Below are 13,795 nucleotides of genomic sequence, written 5' to 3' on the forward strand. Positions count from 1 at the left end.
ATCTCTCTCCCTCTCGTCAGGCCTCCCTATTCCCTCAGATACAACAATATTAAAATTAGGCCAATGAATAACCCTTCACTGACCTATAAGCATTCAAGTGAAAGGAGGAGTCACACGTTTCTCACTTTAAATGAAAAGCTAGACATGAATAAACTTAGTGAGGAAAGCATGTTAAAAGTTGAGACAGGCTGAAAGCTAGGCCTCTTATGCCTAACAGCCAAGCTGCAAATGCAAAGGAAAAGTTCATGAAAGAAATGAAAAGTACTACTCCAGTGAACATATGAATGATAAGAAAGCAAAACAGCCTGATTGCTGATATGGAGAAAGCTTGAGTGGTCTGGCTAGAAGATCAAAAGAGCCAAACAACATTTCCTTAAGGCAAAGCCTAATCCAGAGCAAGGCCCTAACTCTCTTCAATTCTATCAGAGCTGAGGGAGCTGGGAAGCTGCAGAAGAAAAGTTTGAAGGTAGCAGAAGTTCAGGGGGTTTAAGGATAAAAGCCATCTCCACAACATAAAATGGCAAGGTGAAGCAGTTAAGTGCTGATGGGGATGCCGCAGCAAGTTATCCAGATCTAGCTAAAATAGTTGATAAAGATAACTACACTAAACAACAAGATTTTAATGTAGATAAAACAGCCTCTACCGGAAGACGCCATCTAGGACTTTCATAGCTAAAGAGAAGTCACTGCATAGCTTTAAAGCTTTAAGGGTCAGACTCTCTTATTAAGGGTTAATGTAGCTGGTGACTTTAACTTGAAACCAATGCTCATTTACCATTCAAAAAATCCTAGGACCCTTAAAAATGATGCTAAATATACTCTGCCTGTGCTCTACAAGTGGAACAACAAAGCTTGGATGACACAGCACATCTGTTTGTAGCATGGTTTACTGAATATTTTATGCTCACAGTTGAGACCTACCACTCACAAAAAGCGAGATTCCTTTCAAAATATCACTGCTCAGTGGCAGTGCAGCTAGTCACACAAGAGCTCTGATGGAACAAAAGACTAATGTTTCCATGCCTGCTAACACAACATCCATTCTGTAGCCCAGAGATTGAGGAGTAATTCTGGCTTTCAAGTCTTCTTAAGAAATATGTTTCATAAGGTTATAGATGCCATACCTAGTAGCAGCTATAGAACCACTAAGAACATTTGTGGGCCAGGTGCAGTGGCTCATGCCTGTAATCCCAACACTTTGGGAGGCCAAGGTGGGAGTATAACTTAAGCCCAGGAATTCAAGACCAGTCTGCGCAACATAGGGAAACCCTGTCTCTACAAAAAACTTTAAAAATAGCCAGGCGTGGTAGCACATGCTTGTGGTCCCAGCTACTCAGGAGGCTGAAAGGGGAGAATCACTGAGTCCGGGAGGTCAAGGCTACGGTGAGCACAGTGATCATGCCACTGCACTCCAAGCCTGGGGGACAGAGTGAGACACTATTGCAAATTAATTAATTTGTGATTCATGGGAGGAGGTCAACATTAACAGGAGTTTTTGAAGAAGTTGATTCCAACCCTTATGAATGACTTTGAAGATTTCAGTGGAGGAAGGAACGGCAGATGTGGTGGAAACAGCAAGTGAAATAGAAGTGGAGCCTAAAGATTGGACTGACTGACACCAATCTCATAGTAAAATTTGAAAAGATGAGGAGTTGCTTCTTATGGATGAGCAAAGAAAGTGGTTTCATGAGTGAAATCTACTCCTGGTGAAGACACTCCTGATGAAGACACTGTGAACATTACTTAAACATTAACAAAGAATTTAGAACATGACATAAATGAACTCTGCTGATAAAGCAGCAGCAGGGTCTGAGAGGAGTGACTCCAGTGACTCGAATTTTGAAAGTTCTACCATGGGTAAAATGCTACCAAACAGCATCCCATGCTACAGAAACAGCTTTTGTGAAAGGAAGAGTCAACTAATGTGAAACTTTATTATTGTCTCATTTAAGAAATTGCCATAGCCATCCCAGCCTCCAGCAACCACTATTCTAATCAGTCAGCAGCCAACAACATTGAGACCAGACCTTCTACTAGCAAAAGGATTACAACTTTCTGAAGGCTCAAATTATCATTAGCATTTTTAGCAATGAAGTATTTTTTAATTACATACATTGTTCTCTTAGACATAATGCTGTTGCACACTTAACAGAGTACAGTATAATACAAACATAATTTTTATATGCACTGGAAAACCAAAAATTTTGTATGGCTCACTTTATTGTAGTGGTATGGAAATGAATCCACAATATGTCTGAGCTATGCCTGTTCATCTAAGTAACAACTTCTGATACAGGAAAATAATATATCATATGTTTATATCTAAAATGGGTTTATATAATCCAATAAAAAATGTCTAGGGTATAAATGAGTAGCAAAAAGAAAAGACTTTTCTATCACCAGCCATATACTCTCTCATTTTTCATGTATCCTGTCAAATCCCTTCTCCTTTGGCCTTTAAGAAGAAAGAATTAGCTGGGCATGGTGGCTCACATCTATAATGCCAGAACTTTGGGAGGCTAAGTCAGGAAGATGGCTTGATCCCAGGAGTTTGAGACCAATCCAGGAGTTTAAGAATAGCCAAGGCAGGAGGATCACTTGAGACTTCAACAACAGACCCCAACAAATGGGGTTTCCCTATGTTGCCCAATTGGTCTTGAACTCCTGGCCTCAAGTGATCCTCTTACCTTGGTCTCCCAAAGAGCTGCAGTTATAAGCATGAGCCACTGTGCCTGGCCTACAAATGTTCTTAATGGTGAATACTTTCCAGAAGGTTTTCAATTTACTTTGCCCAGATCCATCAGAAGAATCACTATGTATGGCAGGAGTATGAGGAACAGTGAGACCCTGTCCTTATAAAACAATCAAAAAATTTGCGGGCGTGGTGGCACATGCTGGCAGTCCTAGCTACCTGGGGTCTGAGTCATGAGGATCACTTGAGCCTGGGGGGGTGTTGAGGCTATAGTAAGCTGTGATCATACCACTGCATCCCAGCCTGGGTGACAGAGCAAGAACCTGTCTCAAAAAAAAAAGTGGGGGGAGGGGGAAGAATACCACTTGTATCCAACATTCTCTTACAAACCTGACAAAATTCACTCCATTTGTTCTGCCAGAAGAGCCCGATGGCTTTACTATTTTGGCCTAATGTTTTGCTGCCTCTTTAAATGAAAATACAAAAAGAACTGCCTCTTTCTAAAAGCTTTACCAATCAATTACAACTTCACTATTAATTAACTATCAGGTCCCACAAACACTTTTTGATGGTAGGGTAAAGACAGAAAAGAAAGGGCACTGGATCCATGAGGTTAGAGGAAAAATTAACATTGAGGTATAAGCTTTCCCTTTCCTCTGCAGCCTCACCAGCATCTTTTGTCTTCTGACTTTTAAATAACAGCCATTCTGACTCGTGTGAGATGCTATCTCACTACGGTTTTGATACACATTTCTCCAATAGTGATGCTAAGCATTTTTATGTTTGTTGGCCACTTGAATGTCTTCTTTTGCGAAATGTCTGTTCATGACTTTACTCATTTTTTATTAAGGTTACTTGTGTTTTGCTTGTTGACTTGTTTAAGTTCCCTATAGATTCTGGATATTAGGCCTTTGTCAGATACGTAGGTTGCAAATATCTTCTTTCATTCTTTAGGTTGTCTGTGAAAGCAGTCTAGAGATTTCTCAATGAACTTAAAATTGCTACCATTCGACCCAGCAATCCCATTGCTGTGCATATACCCAAAATCATTCTACCAAAAAGACATACACTCATGTTTATTGCTGTGCTATGCACAGTATCAAAGATGTAGAATCAACCTACATGTCTGTCAATGGTAGACTGGACAAAGAAAATATGATGCATATATACCATGGAATACTATGTAGCCATAAAAAGAATGAATGCATGTCCTCTGCAGCAACATGGATGAAGCTGGAAACCATAATCCTAAGAAAATTAACACAGGAACAGAAGACCAAATACCACATTCTCACTTGTAAGTGGGAGCTAAATATTAAGCATATATGGACATAAATAAGGGAATGATAGACACAGTGGACTAACAGAGGGTGGAAAGGGGGTAAGTTAAATACCACCTATTAGGTACAATGCTTACTACCTAGGTGGCGGAATCCATGCTTCAAACCTCAGTGTCATGCAATATTTCCATGTAACTAATCTGCACACATACTTCCTGTATATAAAATCTGATGAATTTTTTAATATTGAAATAGGCTGGAATCTAGAGATGATGCCAGCTGGCACAAAAACTGGATCCAGGGTGAACTTGTAGTAATTAGAAAAAAAGGCTTTTTTTCTGAGATGTGATTGAGGAGGGTTAAAGGGAATGTGGTATGGGAAATAGTAACAGGAAAAGAGGTTGGCTGTTTATGCTCATCCATTAATCAAGATTTGATCCAATTTGATCATAGAAAGGTAACAAGTCTAAGCAGTTTGTTTCAGTTCACTTAACTAGAAGTAATTAACCACTTCAAATAAAGCTACTCTCATAACATAATAGAATCCAAGTAACTCTACTGCACAGCTTAATCAAAGTTCCATCTTACAACTAGATCCATGAAGACATGTCATTTAAAAAGAAAGCACAATTCATAAGAATCAGATTCAGAAACGAACATTCTGGACAGTGCAGAAGAAACAGAGTGTCTCAGTCTATTTTGTGTTCCTATAAGAGTACCTGAGACTGAGTAATTTACAAATAATGTATGTTTATTTGATTTACATTTCTAGATGCTGGGAAGTAAAAGAGCATGGTACTAGCATCTGCTCAGCATTTGGTGAGGACTTTCTCCTTGGATAATCCCATGGCAGAAGGTAGAAGGGCAAGCAAGCATGGGAAACAGAAATTGGGCTGAACTCATTCTCTCATGAGCAGCCTCTCATGATAACTAACCCACTCCCACAATAATGGCATTAATCCATTCATACGTGCAGAGTCCCCATGGCCTAACCACCTCTAAAAGGTCCCACATGTTTGTTTTTGTTTTTATTTTAGGTAGGGCTCACTCTGTCACCTGGGCTGGAGTTCAGTGGGATGATCATTGCTTACTGCAGCCTCAAACTCCTGGGTTCAAGCAATCCTCCCCACCCAGCCTCTCAAGTAGCTGGGGCTACAGACATGCAATGCACACCTGGCTATTTTCTTTTGTTTTGTTTTTATAGAGACAGGGTCTCACTATGTTTCCCAGGCTATTCTTGAACTACTGGCCTCAAGTGATCCTCCTGCCTCAGCCTCCCAAAGCTGCCATTACAGGTGTGAGCCACCAGGTCTAGACAGATCCCATCTCTTCACACTATAACAATAACAAATAAATTTCATCATGAGTTTTGGAGAAAACATTCAAATCATAGCACTGTAAAAAACAAAATTTATCCTGTGATCATTTTTTGATCCCTCTTCAAAACTCAATTAAAAGCCTCATTCAGATTTTACACAAATGTAAAATTTATTTGCTATCCTACTAACACCAAAGAAGAAAAGTAGACACTAACAAGAGTTTCTAGATCTGTATTACACAAGAAAATTCAACGAGTTTTCAACTGGCATTGTGCCTCTGCTTGCCTGCATGGCTTACATAACCATGTCCTCACATGCATGAGAAAGAACTGGAAGATAGATGAGTCTTCTTTGTAAATCCCTTTTTCAAATCCAAAATATTCTCCCATATCAACATATGATGAGTAATAAAAACTCACTGTATTTTAATTAACTAATATCATTCTGCAATGTGTCCAAAATGGAAACTAGAGACACACTAAAATGCATTCAGTGTTAAATATCTTCAGGTTCCGTAGAATGAAATTAGTCTTTTCTAACCTTTGTCTGGCATTATAGTGAGCTTCAATTTCTAGTTAAATACTCAGGAATACTGTTCTATCATAGGCTTCTAATAGAATTTTCCAAAAGTATCTCAAAACTATTTCAGTATATAACTGAACTAATCAAATTGTTTACTGTCACCTGAAAGGTTAAGTTGCTAAAGTCAGTAGAGGCACTAATAAATATTATATGCTTCTGCTTTAATGTCAGTGAAGACTTGCATCAGCCTTTGTGATCTGTAAGAAATCACTGAGTCACACAAGAAACTGTGCAGTGTATGGACAGGTTGAGTAGTAGTCACTGGCTGGTTGTCCTAGTTCACTGCTACACAACATCCTCAGTGTTTTGAAAAGGGAGCTGAAAACCCTGCTCAGTGGAGAAAGAGGTCAATACTAAAATTCACTGTCCTTTCTCCTTACTCCCCATCATGCAGCTGGCACTGTTCACTCTGGCAGATACAGCTCCCTGAACATAATGGTGCAATCACCACTTCAAACATCATTACTATCTAAAATAGATAACCCACTTGCAACTTGACTATTTTTATAGATACAACATTTTCATGGAGCTTAACTGCTCTATTCATGATTTATTTCATTTAACCAATGCAGTTTCCCTGAAAGTGAATTTCTTATATCAGAGTCCCAATAACCACAATTGCCCAAGTAGTTGTGAAAATTACAGTACTTCCTAGTTGCCTGTTATCTCCTTGTACTCATCACCAAAATGCCATGAGCTGAATCCTAATCTGAAAAAGTATAAGCTCTCTGGCTTTTATGTCTTTGGTGACCAGAAGATTATTTTGCTCCACTTCTTATTGATCTACTTTTTCATATGGGGATCTTAAGAACTGGATTATTTCTGACAAGAATTTACTAAATACACCTTATATAAAACTCAACTCTTTGAGGCATTAAGAAAATCAAACAAGTTTGAGGCATTAATAAACTTTTATTGCTGTATTAAAATACAAATAATTCTCAATCCTATACTCAGCAAAAATATATTTTTAAGTGGAAATTTGTTTTGTTTAGAATAAAAGGTAGTTGGCCAAAGGAAGAGAGTTTTTTTAAATATTTTGCAGCTGTCTCATGAAAGATATGTTAAATAAACTGAAATTTCACATAAAATCTGGAGGAAAAAAAGGAGGGAGGCAACTCAATTTTAGTGCTCTAATGAGCTCAGATTTCTTTAAGGATGAAAGGGGATAGTAAGAGCTATAACTGCAAGCAAATACAAAAGAGAAATATATACTTGTCCAGGAAAAATGCTAATGTCCTTTTTAGCTAAGTTTGAAAAAGAGAAAGAAGGTGTAATAGTTAATTTAACCTTAAGTTCTGACAGAGTAAAAAAAAAAACTGTGGATAGTTGTAGACCACAAGAGAATTTTCTATTATATCTAACAATGCCAAAGATCTAATTCTTCCCAACTTCTATTTTGCTTCTATTTTTCCTATTGAGAGCATTTTCAAATCAGAAGGGATAAACAAATAATTTCAGGAGATTACTGAAGGTCCAAACAGAGACCATGAGGGACAGTAAGCTGCTTTAAATAAGCATGCATATCCAGACCCAGAAGAATTATATGCAAGAGGGTAGAGGGAATTTTCACCAATACTGGCAATTACTAATAGCTCACTACCAGAGACAAGCCATAATAAAGGAGACTGATTTTGATGGAATTTAAAAGGATAGTTCAAAGGAATGCCATAAACTTAAACACAGTGCGAATTTCGAAAGTTAGTAGATAAAATACCTCACAATATTCTCACAGGAACAATGGAGATAAATAGCTGATTGTCTATTACGTGGTTTCAATCCTGGTAGAAATACCATGAGTAAAGACTGCTACTTTAAATTTATACTAAGCTGAAGAGAGGTTCTTTGGGGATATATCATGGTGTGCTGAATTCAGGTTACAGAAAACATCCTTATTAAATCTCTGGATGATACAGAGGAGAGAAGTTAATATGCTGAAAGACAAACTCAAGAGTCAAAAAGATCTAGAGAAATTACAAACACAACCTAAAACAAATCAGATAAAATGGAACAGAGCTAATTCAAGCTCAATCAACACTTTTAGAAGTACCAGAAAGGGGAATCATGGCTTCATAGGTCATTGAAAAAAAAAATACAAGGAAATTTTAAGTGACTCTATGTTCAATATGAGCCAACACCATTACATGACCCAGAAAATTCTGACCTGTAAGTAGGTCTTAGATCAATAATAAAGAGATAATAATTTCATTGCATCATGTTTTAATAGCTGCTATTTTATGTTAATTACATAATACATATTCATTACAGAACACTGGAAAATGCAAACAATTCCACCACTCAAAGATGAATACTGTCTTCATTCTGGTGTCTTATCATTCCAGACTTTTTAATGCATATTGTAAATGTTCACACAAACTTACTTTTTTCTTACAAAAATAAGATCATACTATAAATGCTTCTTGTAACCTGATGTCCTAGGCTTTTTTATTCAGCCATAATATTCTACTCTGGGCAAGAGACATCTACTGAATTTTGCTAATTTCTAGTCACCATACTTTAAGAGAATAATTGCAAAATTTGAGAATATGTAAAGAAGGAAAAAGATAGTGAAAAGTATGAAAACTAAGTTCTTTACACCTATGATCTCTTGCCATATAAAAGGTTAATGGAGATGATAGTTTTTCCATGAAAAATAAAGAGTTATAAGCAAACAATAAAGCTAAATACACGCACCCGAAGAACTATTCTGGCAGATGAATTAGACCATTTTATATTGACCCACACAGCCAGGCTACTACCAACTGCTGAAAGGCACAGGGAAGTGGATTTTAACTCAATGAAGGGAAAAACTTTTAAGTAATTACAGCTGTCAAAAATAGAATGGATCTAGTCATTGGAAGATTTAACAGGGTTGGAATAACTAACAGTTAAGAGATGTTACAAAGAAAATTTCTGCACTAGGTGAGAAGTTGGATGAAAGGTCCCTTTCTATTTGAAGATTCTATGATTGTAATGGAAAATTTACTCCCAGTCCAATATGAAGCAAATCTTTAGTCATTAAGGCCTTAATGAATAAAGTCAAGCACTTTAGAGCTGCATGAAAAATAGTAACACTAACAATGAACACCTATATGCTAAATGTTTTGCATTCATTACTTTATACTTCATTTAATCCTTACAACAGTGTTATATGATAGGTACTATTACTATTTCCACTCTTAAGGACAATGAGGCTTAGAGAGGTTTTTTAATTTAGTCAATGGCATTCTTACTTTTGCTGAAAATTGCAGTGCCACCCAAAAGCATACCTGATTCCCCATTATATAGTTACTGCTCAAAGAATAATTTCTTATTATCAGTAGATAACAAGTAATCAGAAGCATCTTCAGAAAACTTCTTGTCTAGTGAACCCTCAAAGGGCAGTTGTGAGATTTTGTTTAATTAGAAAAAAAATACGAAAATTTAAGGAATTTCAAATTGAAGTATTCTTCATAGCAAAAAAAAAAATGTTCAAGTTGGACTGTCAAAACTGGCCATATACCTTTAAACTTTTGTGAATAAAACAGATTCAATGAATGAGATTTTAAAATGTGGTAAAAACAAATCTGAATCACAGAATTTTAAATCTTTGCCATCATGAATTACGTCACCATGAGCAAGTCCTTAATCTCATCTTTTTAGTCCTTCATTTATGAAATGAGAATGGACCTCCTAAGGTTGACATAAGAATTGAACGAGATGACACATGTAAGCACTTAGCATAGAGTCTGACCATTATTACACAACCCAAGTAATAAAGCAAGTGGGGGAAAAGTGCCAAACATATTCTACAGTTCATTCTAAAACCTTAAGAAATTTCAAAGTATCATTATATTTGACAGGGGAACCACATTTTCCATTATCCTGCCGATAAATTTCTGATGACAATCATTTTTTAAATACAGTGACAACTATATAAAATATGCCTTCTTAGGGATGTCATTTTATGCAAATGATCACCCAAAGAATACAATTTCAACTCTCATTTTCTTCAGACACTGTTTATTCAGTATGAGATGGATAAAAGCAAGCTTAAAGGTTACTGGTTTTGTCTGTGATTTTTACAACTTGGTTCTAAGTACTCTAATAAACACATGTTGTTTACTTTTTCATGTGCATTCTTTGTTGTAGAGCTACTACTGCTACCTTTGACAACAACAGCAAAAGAGAAAGCCTCTCATTCAAGATATACACTGGAGGTCACTATTTTGATAATTTGGTGTTGACTAACATTAAATACTTGGTATTTTATCCCTAAAATTTGACATCTATTCTTTTTTTTTAAAAAAATCACAACTGGGAAAGGAGTATTTAAAGGATGTTTGCTTTTGAGTTCTGTCACAAAGAGTGTTTTCAAAATATGATTTATCACAATAAAATTAACTGAAGTTCTCACTATTCTCAAAGAATTCCTCATGTTCTCCCAAAGAAATCGTTTGAGAAACCTCTTTCAGCATATAGGTTTCTAGACAATCATTTTTATAACTGATGGATCCACTGGCAAATATTTTTATTTTACATGTAACTTAAAACCATAATGAGATAAACTGCTTTTATATAAACTACACGTGACTACAGGCAATTATTAAAGCTGCAATCTGAATGAAATATGCACACACTGTCTACCTGTGTTTGAAAATGAAGATTTAACAAGGGAGTACACACAAGTCATCTCTATGACCTACTGAAAAAAGTCCTATAAATATTCATTGTTCTGACATGAACTATCATTCCAATAAAATGTCACTGTCAATGAGTATACAGAATAACACATGGGGCTTTTTAAAATCCCATCAACCACTTTCAACTAAATTTGTTTCACTGTAATAGAAACTTTCCATTTTCCCTGCTAGCTAGTCCTATAATTAATTATGTTGTCTGACCACCACAACCTATGAGAACTTCTGTAAAGAACACAATATCATCACCCAAAAGTTTGTATTAATCACTTGTCAAAGGTAGCATGGAAGAGTTTTTTTAAAACCAGGAAAATCACTTGGGCTTTTAAAATTTTTTACAAATATAGTTGGGTTATCCAAGAGATGTTTTAAGGTGAAGATATGAATGACAATTGATGACTCCAAAAATAACGAGGACAAATTGGATAGCCACGATTTTAGAAACTAAATAGTTTCCCTTGAATTTTATCCAGTAAACACTCTCCAGGCTTCCTCCTTCCCAGTTGATTTTGTATGTCCATCAATACAACTTTTAAGTTAATAGTTTCTCAAGTATCCAAATCAACCCCGCTATTTCCAAGGTACTGCTAAATGAAGACCTTGACAATTTTTTTAATGTCATCTTAGAAAGGTTCTCTAAGCAATACCAGTCTCACCTGCAACATCTTCACATTAAAAGGCCTCTAGTATATTGCATACACTATCCCAATCCCAACCTGGCATCCTTCATCCTGAGCTATAATAACCAAGTTTCACTCAGCTATGTCCAGGTAACTTAAAGTACTGCTGGGGCTGCCTAACCTGCCTCATCAAGTTTTACACACATCCTGTACTGAAGACATCTCACCAAAAAGAAGCTTCACTCACTTCATTTTGTGGGATCATAACCCACAGCACACCAAATGCCTTCTGCAAGAGAAGGTAGCAGCCACTGAAGGCTGTGGTTTTTGCAGGGTAATTGCATGCACGCAAGAGGTTCTCTGCCAATTTCATTTAACTAAACAAAAAAGGCTGGGTTCAAAGCTGCAAATATATAATAAACATTGATGGAAAGCTGGCGGAACGTCGATTTTCTTCAAGCAACACCAGTGCATGTACAAGTTCTGCACCACGGCTCAGAGGAAAAGTAGCTTACTGACGCATTGATGGAAGGCTATTTTAAAATTACTCAAAGAATCTAAGGCATCAATCTGACTGGGAGGCTCATGCCTCCTCTCCATACACGCAGTCTGTTTTCCTGCCTAATTTAAGAATGTATCGCTGGCAGCCACCAGGTGCAATCACCGTGAGGAGGAGGACGTATATCCATCACAATGCATAACGAGGTGTGCCAACCCCGAAACTGGTGCCCGTCCTTACCTTAGCAGATTAGACAGGGGCAGGGGTCCGGATCCACCGCCCAGGATCCCTCCTTTCCTGCCAGACAGGAGTTTCTCCACCAGAGCCACATTTCCAGTGCGAGCAGCTTCCAGCAGCTCCTGGTCCTTCCCCATAGTCTCTCACCGACTCCCCCACAGAGTCCTTGCCCCCCTCGGGTCCTCCTTCCCACTCACCCCCCCACTCCCCAAAATCCAGGGCCCTCCTCGCTCCACCCTAAAATAATGCAAGAGCTTCAGCACGGAAAGCTCCCTGCAGCCCCAGGCAGGGAGCACCACTCTCTCCTCCTCTTCGGGGCGCAGCTTTTACAATGGGGATCAGACCATGTCTTGAAAGAGGGGCTGGCCGAGCTGGGAGCAGCGACGCGCCCCCACAGCCACTCCCCTGAATTCTCGAGGCCTCGTTCCCGCGGGTGGGGCGTGAGGGGGTGGGGACTCGGGGGTGCTTTTGAGGAGCGGGAGGCGGGTGGTGAGGACTGAGGTCGGAGGAGGAGGCGGCGGCGGCAGAGACCGTCCTAGCTGGAGCGGGAGAGCAGGGAAACAACCGCGGCGGCGGCGGCCCGCGCGCCCTCGCGCCCGGCCCGGGCTCGCCTCAGCTTCCTCGGCGGTTACGCGAGGGCGGCGTCCGCGGCGGGGAGGAGCGCCGCGGCGGCTCGTGCGCCGTAGCCCGCGCCAAGGCAGGGCTGTGCGGGCGAGCCGCAGCGGGCGCGTGCCGAGGGCGGCGACGGCGGCGAGGCCTGGGCACGGGGGGCGTGTGCGCGCGGGCAGGTGCGGCCCGCGGTCCGACCGGAGTTGGGCGGTGGGCGGGGAGGGGCCGGGCCCGCTGAGGCGGGGCTTCGGCCCTGAGATTCTCCTGGTTCTCTAGGGCGGGGACCCTCCTCCACTCATCTTGGAAGAGCGTTAACCGTGTGAGGACTGGAGTTCCCCGGGCCGCATCGGCTCCTCCTCGGCCCGGCGGGCCCCTGGCGACACACCTCGGGTTTGTCACAACGCCTGAGAAGAATCCTTCATGACAGGGATGAGGAGGCTGGTGACACGGGGGAGGGGCCCTTTGGACACCGCTTCCATCCGAGTCTAGGCAACTTGACCGGTATTTCGCCCTTCCGCTTTACCTCCCCGAGGGAGCCTGAGATCTGCCCTTGGTTAGAAAGAAGAGGCTCGGTTCGTCCTAGTTTCTGTGGTACTGGCCACCGAACAGTTTGCGACTGTTCCAGTTTTTCTAGAGTCTTTAATCAGCCCATATTTTAGTTGGGCTTTGGAGATCTGCTGACTTGTAAAAATACCAGGAAAAAGGCTCTCATTGAAAATTTCTCCACATCCACACTCGAAAAATATAAATGGGCATGGATTGGAGATCCACTTTAATTTGCATGTATCATCAGCAATTCATTGTGCATGGTTGGCATGATTTGTTAGATGCTCTCCCGGCCCGTGGTGGAGAACGCGCGTTTATTTTCTATTAAAACTTCCTGTTACACCTTGTGCTTTGCATTGTCCTTGGAATAGACTTCATAAATGTTCACTTGTTGATAATCGATTGTTAGGAAGAGGACTTAATAGGCACTGTGCTCACAACAACCCAGTGAACTGGATATTATTATATCCATTTTAGAAATGAGGAAATAGGGCTCAAAGTGTTAATTAAATTTCTCAAGATGCCATGTGGAGTAAGTGGCTGACTCAGAACTAGACCCCAGAACTGACTCCAGACACCATGCGCTTCCCAATATACGTTCCTGCCCCCCATAGAAAAGCGAAATGGACAGACAATAATTATTGCATATATACAATGACTAGTTACTATGAAACAGACACTATGCTAAGTGCTTTCCATTATCTTATTAACCCTTGCAACAATCCCATTAGA

The 13,795-nt window shown here is 39.7% G+C and overlaps 1 protein-coding gene across 13 annotated transcripts in view; it reads right to left on the minus strand.

The window, feature by feature from the left end:
* ANKS1B (ankyrin repeat and sterile alpha motif domain containing 1B) overlaps nucleotides 1–12,534 on the minus strand; it is a 1,309,735-nt gene extending 1,297,201 nt beyond the window's left edge. For all 13 annotated transcript variants that reach the window (XM_002752897.7, XM_009004424.5, XM_009004428.4 and 10 more), the window contains exon 1: nucleotides 11,912–12,534. In XM_002752897.7, coding sequence (XP_002752943.1) covers nucleotides 11,912–12,045 — 134 coding nt within the window. In that variant the 5' untranslated portion in view covers nucleotides 12,046–12,534. The remainder of the gene's footprint in view (nucleotides 1–11,911) is intronic.
* Nucleotides 12,535–13,795: the final 1,261 nt, after the last annotated feature.

Source organism: Callithrix jacchus, chromosome 9 (genome assembly GCF_049354715.1).
Source record: "Callithrix jacchus isolate 240 chromosome 9, calJac240_pri, whole genome shotgun sequence".
Taxonomy (NCBI): domain Eukaryota; kingdom Metazoa; phylum Chordata; class Mammalia; order Primates; family Cebidae; genus Callithrix; species Callithrix jacchus.